Below are 14,584 nucleotides of genomic sequence, written 5' to 3'. Positions count from 1 at the left end.
GCGCACGTTTCTCCGAGGTAAACATTTACATGGCACATTCTTCGTCCTCTCTTTTACTGGATATTGAGGCGAGTCCCATATCGGAGCCAAGTTACTATAGTACATCCATTTCATTCTCCTTCTAATCCTGGACCAGGATTCCTCTAAGAATTTTCACCTAACTTTTTAAAAATATCTTTAACTTTCCCGTGAACAGCTTGCCAATTTCCGAATCCGATGCCTTATCCAGAAGCATCCTAATATTCTTAAGCTGGAACGCCCATGCATATAGTTGCAAGTCTGGAAGAGTCAGACCCCCTTTCTCTTTCCTCCAGCGTAACGTCTTCCATGATATTCGGGATCCTTTTGCTGCCCAGATGAAAGACCCGATCTTACCCTGCAACTTCCTAACACCCGCTTCTTTCAATGGCAAAGGTACAGCATTAAAAAGAAAAGTTAATTTAGGTAATAAAGGTCACTTTTACTCCTAAATATCTAATTTCCATTGTAATTTTTTCTGTCCCTCCATCTAAATTCCACACCATATTCTCTGATTTATCTCTATTTATTTCGTACCCAGATACCTTCCCAAAATCTTTTGCAATTTTTACTACATGTTTCATTGTGTTCTCTAAATCCGCCGTATATATCAGCAAGTTGTCGGCATATAATGCCAGCTTCTTTACCCAACCGTTGCATTGAAAGGGGACAATCTGCGGCTTTGCCCTCAATTTTTCAACTAAGGGTTCCATATATAAATTAAAAAGTAGGGGAGACAACGGACATCCTTGTCTTGTCCCTCTGTTTATATTGAAGGCTGATGTTAATACTTCATTTACTAAAACTCTTGCTTTTGGTGACTTATAAAACCCGGCAATTGCTCTACAGAACCTATCCCCCAATTTAGCGGTTTCCACAACAGATGTCAGAAAAGCCCAATTTACACGGTCGAAAGCTTTGGTGACGTCCAAGGCAATGACCGCCAAAGGTACCCTATTTGTTTCTGTCAAATCTATTGTCCCTATCAGGGAATAGGTTAACTCATAAAGCGACCTTCCTGGCATAAAGCCTTTTAGATCCCTGTGGACCAAATCTCCCATTAAGCCTTTAAGCCTGTCTGCCAGGATTTTAGACACAATCTTATAATCGCAATTTGAAAGGGACACCGGCCGATAGGATTAACACCTGTTCTTACACTTGCCTGGTTTTAAAATGAGTGAGATTGTAGCTTCTGACCAGGATTCTGGTTGGGCTGACCCTTGCACAAATAACTCATTAAACAATCTCGTCAAAAACGGGGTCAGCACCTCCTTTAATGTAATATATACTTCTAAGGGCAGGCTGTCTGGACCCGATGCCTTCCCCCACTTACCCTTCTTTAGTACCTGTTCTACCTCCCCCTCTAGAATTTGAGTATTCAATAATGCAGTTTTTTCATCCTCCAATGTCACTACCTCCCCCTCACTAAGCCACCTGCTTCTCTCCTCTTCCGATGACACCAATCCTTCTTCGTACAGAGTACCAAAATAGTTGGAAAAAGCCTCTTCAATCTCTTTTCTATTGGTTAGAACCTGGCCGGTATTCTGACACTTGATTTCTTGTACTATATTCCTCACTTGGGGCCATATGTAGGTGGCATACACTTTACCGATTCTTAAATACCGAATTTTACCGATTCGGTATTTAAGAATCGGTAAAGTGTATGTAGGTAATAATTCGGTAAATGTTACCGACACATGGACGAATCAGGGGTGCAACAGGGTGTCAATGTGACACCCTGCCACCCATGATGATGCCTCCCCCCATTACCGAATCGGTATTTACCGATTCGGTAATGAGGCATACCTTCCCATTGATTGAATCAATGGGAAGGTATGCCTCATTACCGAATCGGTAAATACCGATTCGGTAATGGGGGAGGCATCATCATGGGTGGCAGGGTGTCACATTGACACCCTGTTGCACCCCTGATTCGTCCATGTGTGCACATGTGGCGCACATACATGCCCTAGGGGCATGTATGTCTGCCACATTGCACACTTCACAGGGCACAAAAATGCATTTTCACACCTAATCGTCATTTACCACCAACTATTAGTTGGTGGTAAATAACTAATCCCCACACCCACCACACAGTCCCCCTACATCTCATTTCTGTATTCGGTATTTACCGAATCGGTAATTTTACCGATTCGGTAAATTACCGAATACAGAAATTATCCCCCTACATAGCAAAAGCCTAAATACCGGTCGGTAACGGTATATTTACCGAAAATCGGCCGTTACCGACCGGTATTGGGCTACCTACATGAGGCCCTTGATCCTTTCTTGTCTGCCACGCTAACAATTTTCCACAATTTTCCACAATTTTCCCCATATTCAAATTGCCTTCCTCACACTCTTTTTCTGACAAGTGCGTCTCCTGAAGCACACAAATCTGGGCATTACAATCTTTTAAGTACCGCAGGATACGCTCTCTTCTTGGCCTTACCCTTAAACCATTAACGTTCCAAGATAAGATTTTTAAACTCCATCCTTGAGTCTCTGCAATATTTCTGTTCTAAAAAGCATCTCAACTGGCAAACCTGACGCTTCAGAGGATTTTTATTTCTTTTTTCCCTAATTCTCCTTACCCCGTGACCCCCTCCTTTCCCCCTCCCCCACATGAAGAACCTTCTCCCCTTTCTAATTGCGTAAACTTAAGCCTAAGCCTATGGGTTCTCCCCCAGGTGCGTTTAACTCTTTATCCTACCTCTGACCTCTAATTTCTTTATATTGCCACCCCTATGTGTTGCTATTTCCCGACTAATTACCTTAACAATCTAATGAAACACTTATTTACAAGCTATTTACACACCCTTATATTTGTGGGAACGTTTTTTTTTTCCTTTTTCTTTTAGCATGCTATTTACACGACCTTATAAAGTCATCTACTTCGCTCACCACCCTGAAATTATGTATTTTATTATTCGGCATAACTTTTAACACGGCCGGGAATTTCATCTGAACACTGGCTCCTAGCTCCTTCAACTGATCCATTCTCTTTCCCAACTCCCACTGTCTATTGGAGGTGATATAGGAAATATCTGACCTAATCTCGCAAGATACCCCATCTACGTCTACTGTTCTCTTTCTCAATGCTTGGGATAGCACCTTTTCTTTCAGAGCATAGATAAGGAATTTTACCAAGATTTTTCTGGGCTTACTTCTATTTGAATTGAGCGTAAAGGGATCCCTATGTATTCTCTTTATGTCTCTCCCCAACTCTTGTTCTGTTTCTTCTAAGTGACGACCTGTTTTCAGCAGCTTAATTTACAAGCCTTCAAATCATCTCCTTCAGTGCCTTCAGGGACATTTAAGTTCTTGGCAAAATCTTGCAGAAGTTAAAAGAAAAGATATGTTTGCCCCTGCCTGATGTGGATGTATAGAAATTGCATCTCTAGATGAAGAGACTGTACATTTTTATGTAGCTGTCTCATGTTGCGCTTACTTCTCTTCACACCATTCACTGTCTCAACCACATAGTCATGCTAGTTAATTCTATGTCAGGACGGGAGGCGAGGATTATGCTTATCTCTCTTTGCTTTTATTAACTAGCAGCCTTAAAAAACTCTTGCTTTAAACTTCTTTTTTTCAAAAGAGAGCGAAGAAAAGCCATTTAAACTCTTCTTTTAAAAAAACAAAAACTTTAAACTTCAAGTCCCATGAGTCCTCGGGAGGGCACTCCAATAGCAACCATTAAAGGCCCGCTCCAATGTGAAAGGTCTGAGCCGAAGGCGAGGGCCTCTAGCAAGGGAGCGGGACTTTAATACTGGTATAGCCCAGCTACAGTGGGCAATAAGGCTATTAGAACATTCCACCACTAGAGGGCATAATCTAACAAATAAAACAAAGGCCTCAGGGAAGCAGAGGGGATTGAAATCCCCTCAGGTTCTATGAGGCCTTTGTGAACAGAAACAGCTGTGAAGGACAACATTGGAACGCTGGAGCTCCAGGCTTCTACCGGCTTTTTGGAGCACTCTATTGTTTTCAAAGGAGCTTCCAACATTCCAATATTCTAATCTACCTTATAGTTTCCAAATAGTTTACTCAAATACGTGCACCTCAATTCAACATACATCCTGTAAACAGTGAACACATCTCACATCTCTCTCTCCCTCTTTTCTTGGTCTTGTTTCTCACTCACTTTTCTCTCTCAAACACACCAAACTTTTTCTCTGTTTTTTGTATTCTTCACAGTTTTTTTTCTATCTTCTGCTATCTCTCTTACCAGTGAATTCAATTGGATCAGACCCGTCAGCTTACCCAGTGTTAGGACCTCTTATTTTTGTACAACCACCTAACATGAGCGAGAGTCTAAATACTAACCTCCCGCAAGGCCTTAGTTCAGTGAACTAGCTGCTCATGAACATTCAAAACGCTTTCATAAATAACCTTGTGCAGTAGGTACAAAATTAACAATTGCTAATGCAGACCACTTGCTGCAATTTGCTTATTTCATGGGTAGACAGATTAATAAAGGGTAGTCTCGCCATTTCAGTGCCTCTTTGAGCGGTTTATGCAAGATCTTTATTTCACTAGACACCAACAAGTTGTTTTATTGTTTTCCGAGCGACAGGTCTCTTTTTACTGTTCAATAGACCTGAACACCCCCTTGACATGGGGCGAGATGGTGCAGAATGAACAGGCCATTTTAAGAGCAAAAGGCTGCTTTAAAGTAGCTGAAACGTTATATTCATTACTAACAACTGCACCTCTCTATTACAATACTTAACCCATTCCCTCCCACCCTTAAACCCCACCCCCAACCTGCCCACCCCCCTATCAAAACACCCTAACATTCACCACGACCCGCTTTCATTTCATTTACTGTTTGTTCACACCTGATGCAGGCGTCACTCCCCTGTACTCCCTCTACCAGCATCCCTCGGCAAGGCTCCAACCCTTCCGGCCTAAAGAGCCCTAAGCTTGTCTGCCACCTGTCCTGACTAGTGACTACTGTTGTGTTGCCTGAGGCGACACGCGCTCGGCAACAGGAGGATGCAGGTCTCGTGTATAAGACGCGGTAGCCCAATAATCACGCTGGAGCCAGGTTACGTTATTCACTGGTCTCGCCGTCGTAGCCCTACTGGCCAGGGCCAGACTGGGAACCAAAACCGGCCCTGGCAAAGTGCAAAGGGATCAGCACTTGACAGCGCGTGTACTGTAGCAGGATTAGGTGTAATACCCCCAACAGAAAAGATATGGCCAAAGAATCGTAACTTTGGTGGAACTCACACTTGTCTGTATTCATAGTCAGGCCTGCACCAGTCAGTAAGCGACAAGCTTGGGTGACAGCTTTATCATGCTCCTTCTGGATAGCTCCGAAAATCTATATCGCTATAGTTGAAGGCATTCACAACTGGCTGTATGACACAACGAATGTTGTCTTGGAAAAGTTCTGCAACCAATGACACACCAAAACAGAGTATTTTATATAGAAACAGACTGACGTGTAGAAAAGGTTGTAATATACCTGCAATCTTCTTTGAGTTCCAACTGATAATAACCTTTATTTAAATCAAGGCGAGCGAAAACGTCTGCACAATTTAATTGCATTATCATGTCAGTAATATGTGGACCTGGATGTCGTTTAATTGCCTTGCTTGCTTAACGCATTTCAACGCATATGCGTACAGATCCTTCTGTGTCCTTTTTGGGCACTACCACTATGGGAGAAACCCATGGTGTCGGACCAGATGAATGCTCAATAATGTCATGCTTAAGTAATGATTCAAGTTCTTTTTCAACAGCTTCTTGTAAATGAAAAGCAAGTCGTCTATGTCTGAGCAACAGGACGGACATTGTCATTAATGTGTAACTTAACTTTACTTTCATAGTCTTCAGCTTTTCCTAATCATCATACACTGAAGGAAATTGGCTTACTACTTCAAGATGAGCATTCATATTGTAATTCACAGAAATCAGTCCTATCTGAGCAGCAGTACTGAAAATGAGCAGACAGGCACTTGCCGCTGTACCTTGAAGCACATGGATGGGTGCTTATACCTTCGTCTTCTTGTGTTTCAGTGTTTCTACAAATTAACCCTGACTTTTTACGGGCATTAAAGCAGCCCAAGTATACATTTTGTTTTTCAATGGCGTAAGTCGAGGCATTAGAGACAATTCATTGTATTTCTCTACAGGCATTATGTTTATTGATGCACCACTATCGATGATGAAAGGTATCGAGCAGTCATTTATTTTCGATGTCATTTTCGGACAATGCTTGTATGACTTTGGTATGTTGACTTTTCTTTGACTGACATTTTTCCTCGAATGCGCACGTTTCTCCGAGGTAAACATTTACATGGCACATTCTTCGTCCTCTCTTTCACTGGATATTGAGGCGAGTCCCATATCGGAGCCAAGTTACTATAGTACATCCATTTCATTCTCCTTCTAATCCTGGACCAGGTTTCTGCCGCTCCTCTAAGAATTTTCACCTAACTTTTAAAAAATATCTTTAACTTTCCCGTGAACAGCTTGCCAATTTCCGAATCCGATGCCTTATCCAGAAGCATCCTAATATTCTTAAGCTGGAACGCCCATGCATATAGTTGCAAGTCTGGAAGAGTCAGACCCCCTTTCTCTTTCCTCCAGCGTAACTTCTTCCATGATATTCGGGATCCTTTTGCTGCCCAGATGAAAGACCCGATCTTACCCTGCAACTCCATAACACCCGCTTCTTTCAATGGCAAAGGTACAGCATTAAAAAGAAAAGTCAATTTAGGTAATAAAATCATTTTCACTAAATTCACTCTTCCAAAGATAGTCAGGGGTAGATGCGTCCAACTTGACATAAATCAGAGATTTCTTTTTTCACCTTATTAAAATTGATTTCTGCTAATTTATTGATATCTTGGATCACTTTTACTCCTAAATATCTAATTTCCATTGTAATTTTTTCTGTCCCTCCATCTAAATTCCACACCATAATCTCTGATTTATCTCTATTTATTTCGTACCCAGATACCTTCCCAAAATCTTTTGCAATTTTTACTACATGTTTCATTGTGTTCTCTAAATCCGCCGTATATATCAGCAAGTCGTCGGCATATAATGCCAGCTTCTTTACCCAACCGTTGCATTGAAAGGGGACAATCTGCGGCTTTGCCCTCAATTTTTTAACTAAGGGTTCCATATATAAATTAAAAAGTAGTGGAGACAACGGACATCCTTGTCTTGTCCCTCTCTTTATATTGAAGGCTGATGTTAATACTTCATTTACTAAAACTCTTGCTTTTGGTGACTTATAAAACCCGGCAATTGCTCTACAGAACCTATGCCCCAATTTAGCGGTTTCCATAACAGATGTCAGAAAAGCCCAATTTACACGGTCAAAAGCTTTGGTGGCGTCCAAGGCAATGACCGCCAAAGGTACCCTATTTGTTTCTGTCAAATCTATTGTCCCTATCAGGGAATAGGTTAACTCATGTAGCGACCTTCCTGGCATAAAGCCTTTTAGATCCCTGTGGACCAAATCTCCCATTAAGCCTTTAAGCCTGTCTGCCAGGATTTTAGACACAATCTTATAATCGCAATTTGAAAGGGACACCAGCCTATAGGATTAACACCTGTTCTTACACTTGCCTGGTTTTAAAATGAGTGAGATTGTAGCTTCTGACCAGGATTCTGGTTGGGCTGACCCTTGCACAAATAACTCATTAAACAATCACGTCAAAAACGGGGTCAGCACCTCCTTTAATGTAATATATACTTCTAATGGCAGGCTGTCTTGACCCGATGCCTTCCCCCTCTTACCCTTCTTTAGTACCTGTTCTATCTCCCCCTCTAGAATTTGAGTATTCAATAATGCAGTTTTTTCATCCTCCAATGTCACTACCTCCCCCTCACTAAGCCACCTGCTTCTCTCCTCTTCCGATGACACCAATCCTTCTTCGTACAGAGTACCAAAATAGTTGTAAAAAGCCTCTTCAATCTCTTTTCTATTGGTTAGAACCTGGCCGGTATTCTGACACTTGATTTCTTGTACTACATTCCTCACTTGATCCTTTCTTGTCTGCCACGCTAACAATTTTCCACAATTTTCCCCATATTCAAATTGCCTTCCTCACACTCTTTTTCTGACAAGTGCGTCTCCTGAAGCACACGAATCTGGGCATTACAATCTTTTAAGTACCGCAGGATACGCTCTCTTCTTGGCCTTACCCTTAAACCATTAACGTTCCAAGATAAGATTTTTAAACTCCATCCTTGACTCTCTCCAATATTTCTGTTCTAAAAAGCATCTCAACTGGCAAACCTGACGCTTCAGAGGATTTTATTTTTATTTTTTCCCTAATTCTCCTTACCCCGTGACCCCCTACTTTCCCCCTCCCCCCCCTGAAGAACCTTCCCCCCTTTTTAATGGCGTAAACTTAAACCTAAGCCTATGGGTTCTCCCCCAGGTGTGTTTAACTCTTTATCCTACTTCTGAACTCAAATTTTTTATATTGCCACCCCTATTTGTTGTTATTTCCCGACTAATTACCTTAACAATCTAATGAAACACTTATTTACAAGCTATTTACACACCCTTATATCTGTGGGAAAGTTTTTTTTTCTTTTTCTTTTAGCATGCTATTTACACGACCTCAAAGCTTACTTGTCTCCCACCTCTCCCTCACCCTCTTCCAGAATACCTGCAAGTTTAACTTTCAAGTCTGTTAATTCGATCTGTCTGGCCTCCCTCAGACTATTATTAACCAACTCTCCTTCTAATCCTCTTATCCTTTTCTCTATTTCTCCTATCTCTTCCCGAAAAACTCTCCTCTTTCCAGCTGCATAGTTTATTAACTTTCCCCTCAAATATGCCTTATACGAATCCCATACCACCCCTGCCGATGCTGAGCCCCAATTAAAATAAAAAAACTCTACTGTGTCTTCCTTTAATCTTCTCACAATTTCTTCATCTATCAACAGGGTGCGGTCTAATGTCCATCTTGTGAGGGACCTTTCTTCCTTGATGCAAATCTTCAAAGAAATAGCCGAGTGATCAGACAAGTGCATCCCTACATGTGCCAAACTCCTAACTTGTTCCTGCAGACCTAAATCCAGTAAAATATAATTTATCCTCGACTGGTGATGATATTTCTTATTTGCATATGTATATTCTCTTTTATCCCCCATCCACCATCTCCAGCCATCACATAAACCCAATTGCTTCATCATAGATTTAATCTGCCCCTTCATTTTTTGGTTTGCACATGCCCTACTGCCTGCTGATCTATCGAAGGTGCTATCCAAAGCCACATTAAAATCCCCCGCCCAAATAATTGGGTCTGAGGAACAAGAGAGCTCCGTTAGTAGCTCTTGCAATGGTGCTATATCATCCACATTCGGTCTGTAGTATCCTGCTAACGACAAGCCTTGTCCCCTCACTTTCAATATGACCATGACCCATCTGCCACATGCGTCTGAATTAGTTTGTATGATTTAAATATTTGGGTCTTGTTTTACTAATACCGCCACCCCCTTAGTTACTATAGTTTGCTTTGTGCACACCATTTCTTGCACCCACTTTGGGACTTGAACACTTCCTTACACTCTTTTTCTGACAAGTGCGTCTCCTGAAGCACACAAATCTGGGCATTACAATCCTTTAAGTACTGCAGGATACGCTCTCTTCTTGGCCTTACCCTTAAACCATTAACGTTCCAAGATAAGATTTTTAAACTCCATCCTTGAGTCTCTCCAATATTTCTGTTCTAAAAAGCATCTCAACTGACAAACCTGACGCTTCAGAGGACTTTTTTTTTCTTTTTTCCCTAATTCTCCTTACCCCGTGACCCCCTCCTTTCCCCCTCCCCCACATGAAGAACCTTCTCCCCTTTCTAATTGCGTAAACTTAAGCCTAAGCCTATGGGTTCTACCCCAGGTGCGTTTAACTCTTTATCCTACCTCTGACCTCTAATTTCTTTATTTTGCCACCCCCTATGTGCTGCTATTTCCCGACTAATTACCTTAACAATCTAATGAAACACTTATTTACAAGCTATTTACACACCCTTATATTTGTGGGAACGTTTTTTTTCCTTTTTCTTTTAGCATGCTATTTACACGACCTTACAAAGTCATCTACTTCGCTCACCACCCTGAAATTATGCATTTTATTATTCGGCATAACTTTTAACACGGCCGGGAATTTCATCTGAACACTGGCTCCTAGCTCCTTCAACTGATCCATTCTCTTTCCCAACTCCCACTGTCTATTGGAGGTGATATAGGAAATATCTGACCTAATCTCGCAAGATACCCCATCTACCTCTACTGTTCTCTTTCTCAATGCTTGGGATAGCACCTTTTCTTTCAGAGCATAGATAAGGAATTTTACCAAGATTTTTCTGGGCTTACTTCTATTTGAATTGAGCCTAAAGGGATCCCTATGTATTCTCTTTATGTCTCTCCCCAACTCTTGTTCTGTTTCTTCTAAGTGACGACCTGTTTTCAGCAGCTTAATTTACAAGCCTTCAAATCATCTCCTTCAGTGCCTTCAGGGACATTTAAGTTCTTGGCAAAATCTTGCAGAAGTTAAAAGGAAAGATATGTTTGCCCCTGCCTGATGTGGATGTATAGAAATTGCATCTCTAGATGAAGAGACTGTACATTTTTATGTAGCTGTCTCATGTTGCGCTTACTTCTCTTCACACCATTCACTGTCTCAACCACATAGTCATGCTAGTTAATTCTATGTCAGGACGGGAGGCGAGGATTATGCTTATCTCTCTTTGCTTTTATTAACTAGCAGCCTTAAAAAAACTCTTGCTTTAAACTTCTTTTTTTCAAAAGAGAGCGAAGAAAAGCCATTTAAACTCTTCTTTTAAAAAAACAAAAACTTTAAACTTCAAGTCCCATGAGTCCTCGGGAGGGCACTCCAATAACAACCATTAAAGGCCCGCTCCAATGTGAAAGGTCTGAGCCGAAGGCGAGGGCCTCTAGCAAGGGAGCGGGACTTTAATACTGGTATAGCCCAGCTACAGTGGGCAATAAGGCTATTAGAACATTCCACCACTAGAGGGCATAATCTAACAAATAAAACAAAGGCCTCAGGGAAGCAGAGGGGATTGAAATCCCCTCAGGTTCTATGAGGCCTTTGTGAACAGAAACAGCTGTGAAGGACAACATTGGAACGCTGGAGCTCCAGGCTTCTACCGGCTTTTTGGAGCACTCTATTGTTTTCAAAGGAGCTTCCAACATTCCAATATTCTAATCTACCTTATAGTTTCCAAATAGTTTACTCAAATGCGTGCACCTCAATTCAACATACATCCTGTAAACAGTGAACACATCTCACATCTCTCTCTCCCTCTTTTCTTGGTCTTGTTTCTCACTCACTTTTCTCTCTCAAACACACCAAACTTTTTCTCTGTTTTTTGTATTCTTCACAGTTTTTTTTCTATCTTCTGCTATCTCTCTTACCAGTGAATTCAATTGGATCAGACCCATCAGCTTACCCAGTGTTAGGACCTCTTATTTTTGTACAACCACCTAACATGAGCGAGAGTCTAAATACTAACCTCCCGCTAGGCCTTAGTTCAGTGAACTAGCTGCTCATGAACATTCAAAACGCTTTCATAAATAACCTTGTGCAGTAGGTACAAAATTAACAATTGCTAATGCAGACCACTTGCTGCAATTTGCTTATTTCATGGGGAGACAGATTAATAAAGGGTAGTCTCGCCATTTCAGTGCCTCTTTGAGCGGTTTATGCAAGATCTTTATTTCACTAGACACCAACAAGTTGTTTTATTGTTTTCCGAGCGACAGGTCTCTTTTTACTGTTCAATAGACCTGAACACCCCCTTGACATGGGGCGAGATGGTGCAGAATGAACAGGCCATTTTAAGAGCAAAAGGCTGCTTTAAAGTAGCTGAAACGTTATATTCATTACTAACAACTGCACCTCTCTATTACAATACTTCACCCATTCCCTCCCACCCTTAAACCCCACCCCCAACCTGCCCACCCCCCTATCAAAACACCCTAACATTCACCACGACCCCCTTTCATTTCATTTACTGTTCGTTCACACCTGATGCAGGCGTCACTCCCCTGTACTCCCTCTACCAGCATCCCTCGGCAAGGCTCCAACCCTTCCGGCCTAAAGAGCCCTAAGCTTGTCTGCCACCTGTCCTGACTAGTGACTACTGTTGTGTTGCCTGAGGCGACACGCGCTCGGCAACAGGAGGATGCAGGTCTCGTGTATAAGACGCGGTAGTCCAATAATCACGCTGGAGCCAGGTTACGTTATTCACTGGTCTCGCCGTCGTAGCCCTACTGGCCAGGGCCAGACTGGGAACCAAAACCGGCCCTGGCAAAGTGCTTGGCCGCCCCCCCCCCCCCCCCCCCCGCTTGGGGGTGCCGCCGAGCTCCTTGCCAGGGCCGGTTTTCGGCCGATTTTGTTACAGGGTCGATTTTGCAGCTATGCCTGCAAAAACGGCCCTGTAACAAGATCGGCCCCCAGGGGCCCAAAACCGGCCCCCACCCGTGCGGCGCACCGGGGGTTTGCCCGGTGCCCGCTACGGCCAGTCCGGCCCGGCTACTGGCTTACATACCTGCGCGACCACCTTTATTAACTTGAGGTCACATGACCTCCACGTTATGCGCCTGTTGCGTCACAGGCGCAACACAACAACAACTAAAGCTTAACCTCAAACTGCGTTACCAATAAAGTGGACCCAGGAAAAGAAACAGCCTGCCATCTAATCAGGTAGAACGGAGTGGGAGTGCAGGCACAAAGGAGAAACTGCACCTACACTGCCCGCAGGGCCACAGCACACCTTACAATGTGCAGTGCAGCAGTGGGCCTCCTTAACTACCACAAAAACTCCAATCCTGCTCCCAAATGGCCAATCTCCTACTATCTTGGACCTGGACTACCCCACTCGCCTGAAGCATCCCAGGGGCGGGCACCGTGAGGGCCACAACCCCTGGGAGCCCACATTTGCCCAATCAAAATGCCAGTGGTAGCAGAAGTAACGTTACTCACCGTTTAACACCTCGGTGATGTCCCAGGGGTGCCATGTTTACTTTCTCTCCAGGTTGCTTCCTGCCAAACCCCAAAGAACGCTGATCACTAGGGCAGCACAAACGCTGCCTGCTATCACATGAACACAATGAGTAACTCTGTGGAGTTGATAAATTCATATTACACAAATGTGCCCACTGGCACGTATAAATAGATGCTGGTGGCAAAACTACAAAAAAAGCAGGCTACCACTTGATCTGACAGAAGCGGGAAAAGTAGCACTATCCATAGGCCTGGGTGTTCCTGCAAATATTCTTTAAAATACAAAATATATGTACTGCAGATACATTTTAAAAAGTCAAACCCTACTATTAATTGCAAAAATAGAAGTCGGGTCGGCCAAATTATACCTGAAAAGCCATTTTGCTACGAATCGTCTCACTCTCAAACCCCTGTTGTAATCCATTTTAATAGGATTTAGTTTCCCTCTTTAACTACTACACTATTGTACTTACATTTGCGTGCAAAACCTTTAAGAGTTCTGGGGTAACGACGCTGAGTTGTGGTAAAGTTATGCTTTTGAGTTTTTCTTTTATTGAATGACGTTTTCTGGTGTTCAAGTCGTCGAAGTATCTGAAGAATAAATGTATTTTAGAGTTTTTCTGTATGCAGATCTACCATTATATAGGCTTTATTTAAAAGGATGCTGATTCAGAAACTGTTGTGCAAAAGAGCTTTTTATTCAAGAGCTGACTCCCCCAGTACAAGAAACATACTATAATGCTATTTTTCAGGAACAGCAAAGCTCCCTAACTTTCTAATAAAAAGGCCAATAAATCGACTCACCCAAAATTGCCGACTTCCTAATTTGGTAACGCTAGTATGCAAATATTATGCCTAATCCCACCTTAAAAGCATTCTGTATGACCCTGCCTTTTCACCTTGCTGTCAACCATCAGCACAAGTCCTTGTTGGTCAATGTTAACATCTATATTGATACCATAGGTGCCAACATTTCAGAACAGCGAAGGGGACATTTTGGTGAAACAAAATCGAGGGAATTTATGTCCCCAATTGACTTCTAATGAAAGAGATGGGGAAGACATTAAAAATAAGGTCCCATTTTAGGTTAAAAAGTCTGGAGTCCCCTGCCTTAGTCGGGTCTGTTGGCATGTATGTAATGCTGTCTTATCAGGTAATTATTTTAGGATGGGTTCTTCCTATTTCTTATACATTACTTGATCGCCAGTGATGTAGCTGCATTCAATGAAGGGTGGTTGGCTGGAAAAGTGTTAGAACATCTGCAAAATGAAAGTAGCAGAGGCTTTCACACAGGAACGCAAACCGGCCCATGCAATTGAGGCGGGCTGGCCGCACCGGAGAGGGAGGCGGGGTTGGAGGGGGGGTGCTTGGTGAAAACAATGCAGCTGCTTTTTTTAGGTCTTGCTAGAGCCAGCGCATGCACTGGTCTGGCGAGACATTTAGTTAGTGGATTTTCAAAGTGCTACCCAGGCTTTTGCTGGCCTCAAGCTTGAGTGCACGTGCGTGAGCACGCGCGCAGCCGCCATCTGCCTTTCCTTTGTTGTCATTGGTTAT

General features: G+C 42.7%; 1 protein-coding gene across 1 annotated transcript in view; it reads right to left on the bottom strand.

The window, feature by feature from the left end:
- Positions 1–14,584, bottom strand: part of LOC146856853 (ropporin-1-like) — a 243,596-nt gene that overhangs the window by 95,613 nt on the left and 133,399 nt on the right. The window contains exon 6 of the mRNA XM_085646769.1: positions 13,504–13,621. Coding sequence (XP_085502895.1) covers positions 13,504–13,621 — 118 coding nt within the window. The remainder of the gene's footprint in view (positions 1–13,503; positions 13,622–14,584) is intronic.

Source organism: Triturus cristatus, chromosome 3_2, assembly GCF_964204655.1.
Source record: "Triturus cristatus chromosome 3_2, aTriCri1.1, whole genome shotgun sequence".
NCBI classification, from domain to species: domain Eukaryota; kingdom Metazoa; phylum Chordata; class Amphibia; order Caudata; family Salamandridae; genus Triturus; species Triturus cristatus.
Note: the sequence above shows the minus strand (reverse complement) of the source record. Positions and strands in the feature narration are given on the sequence as shown.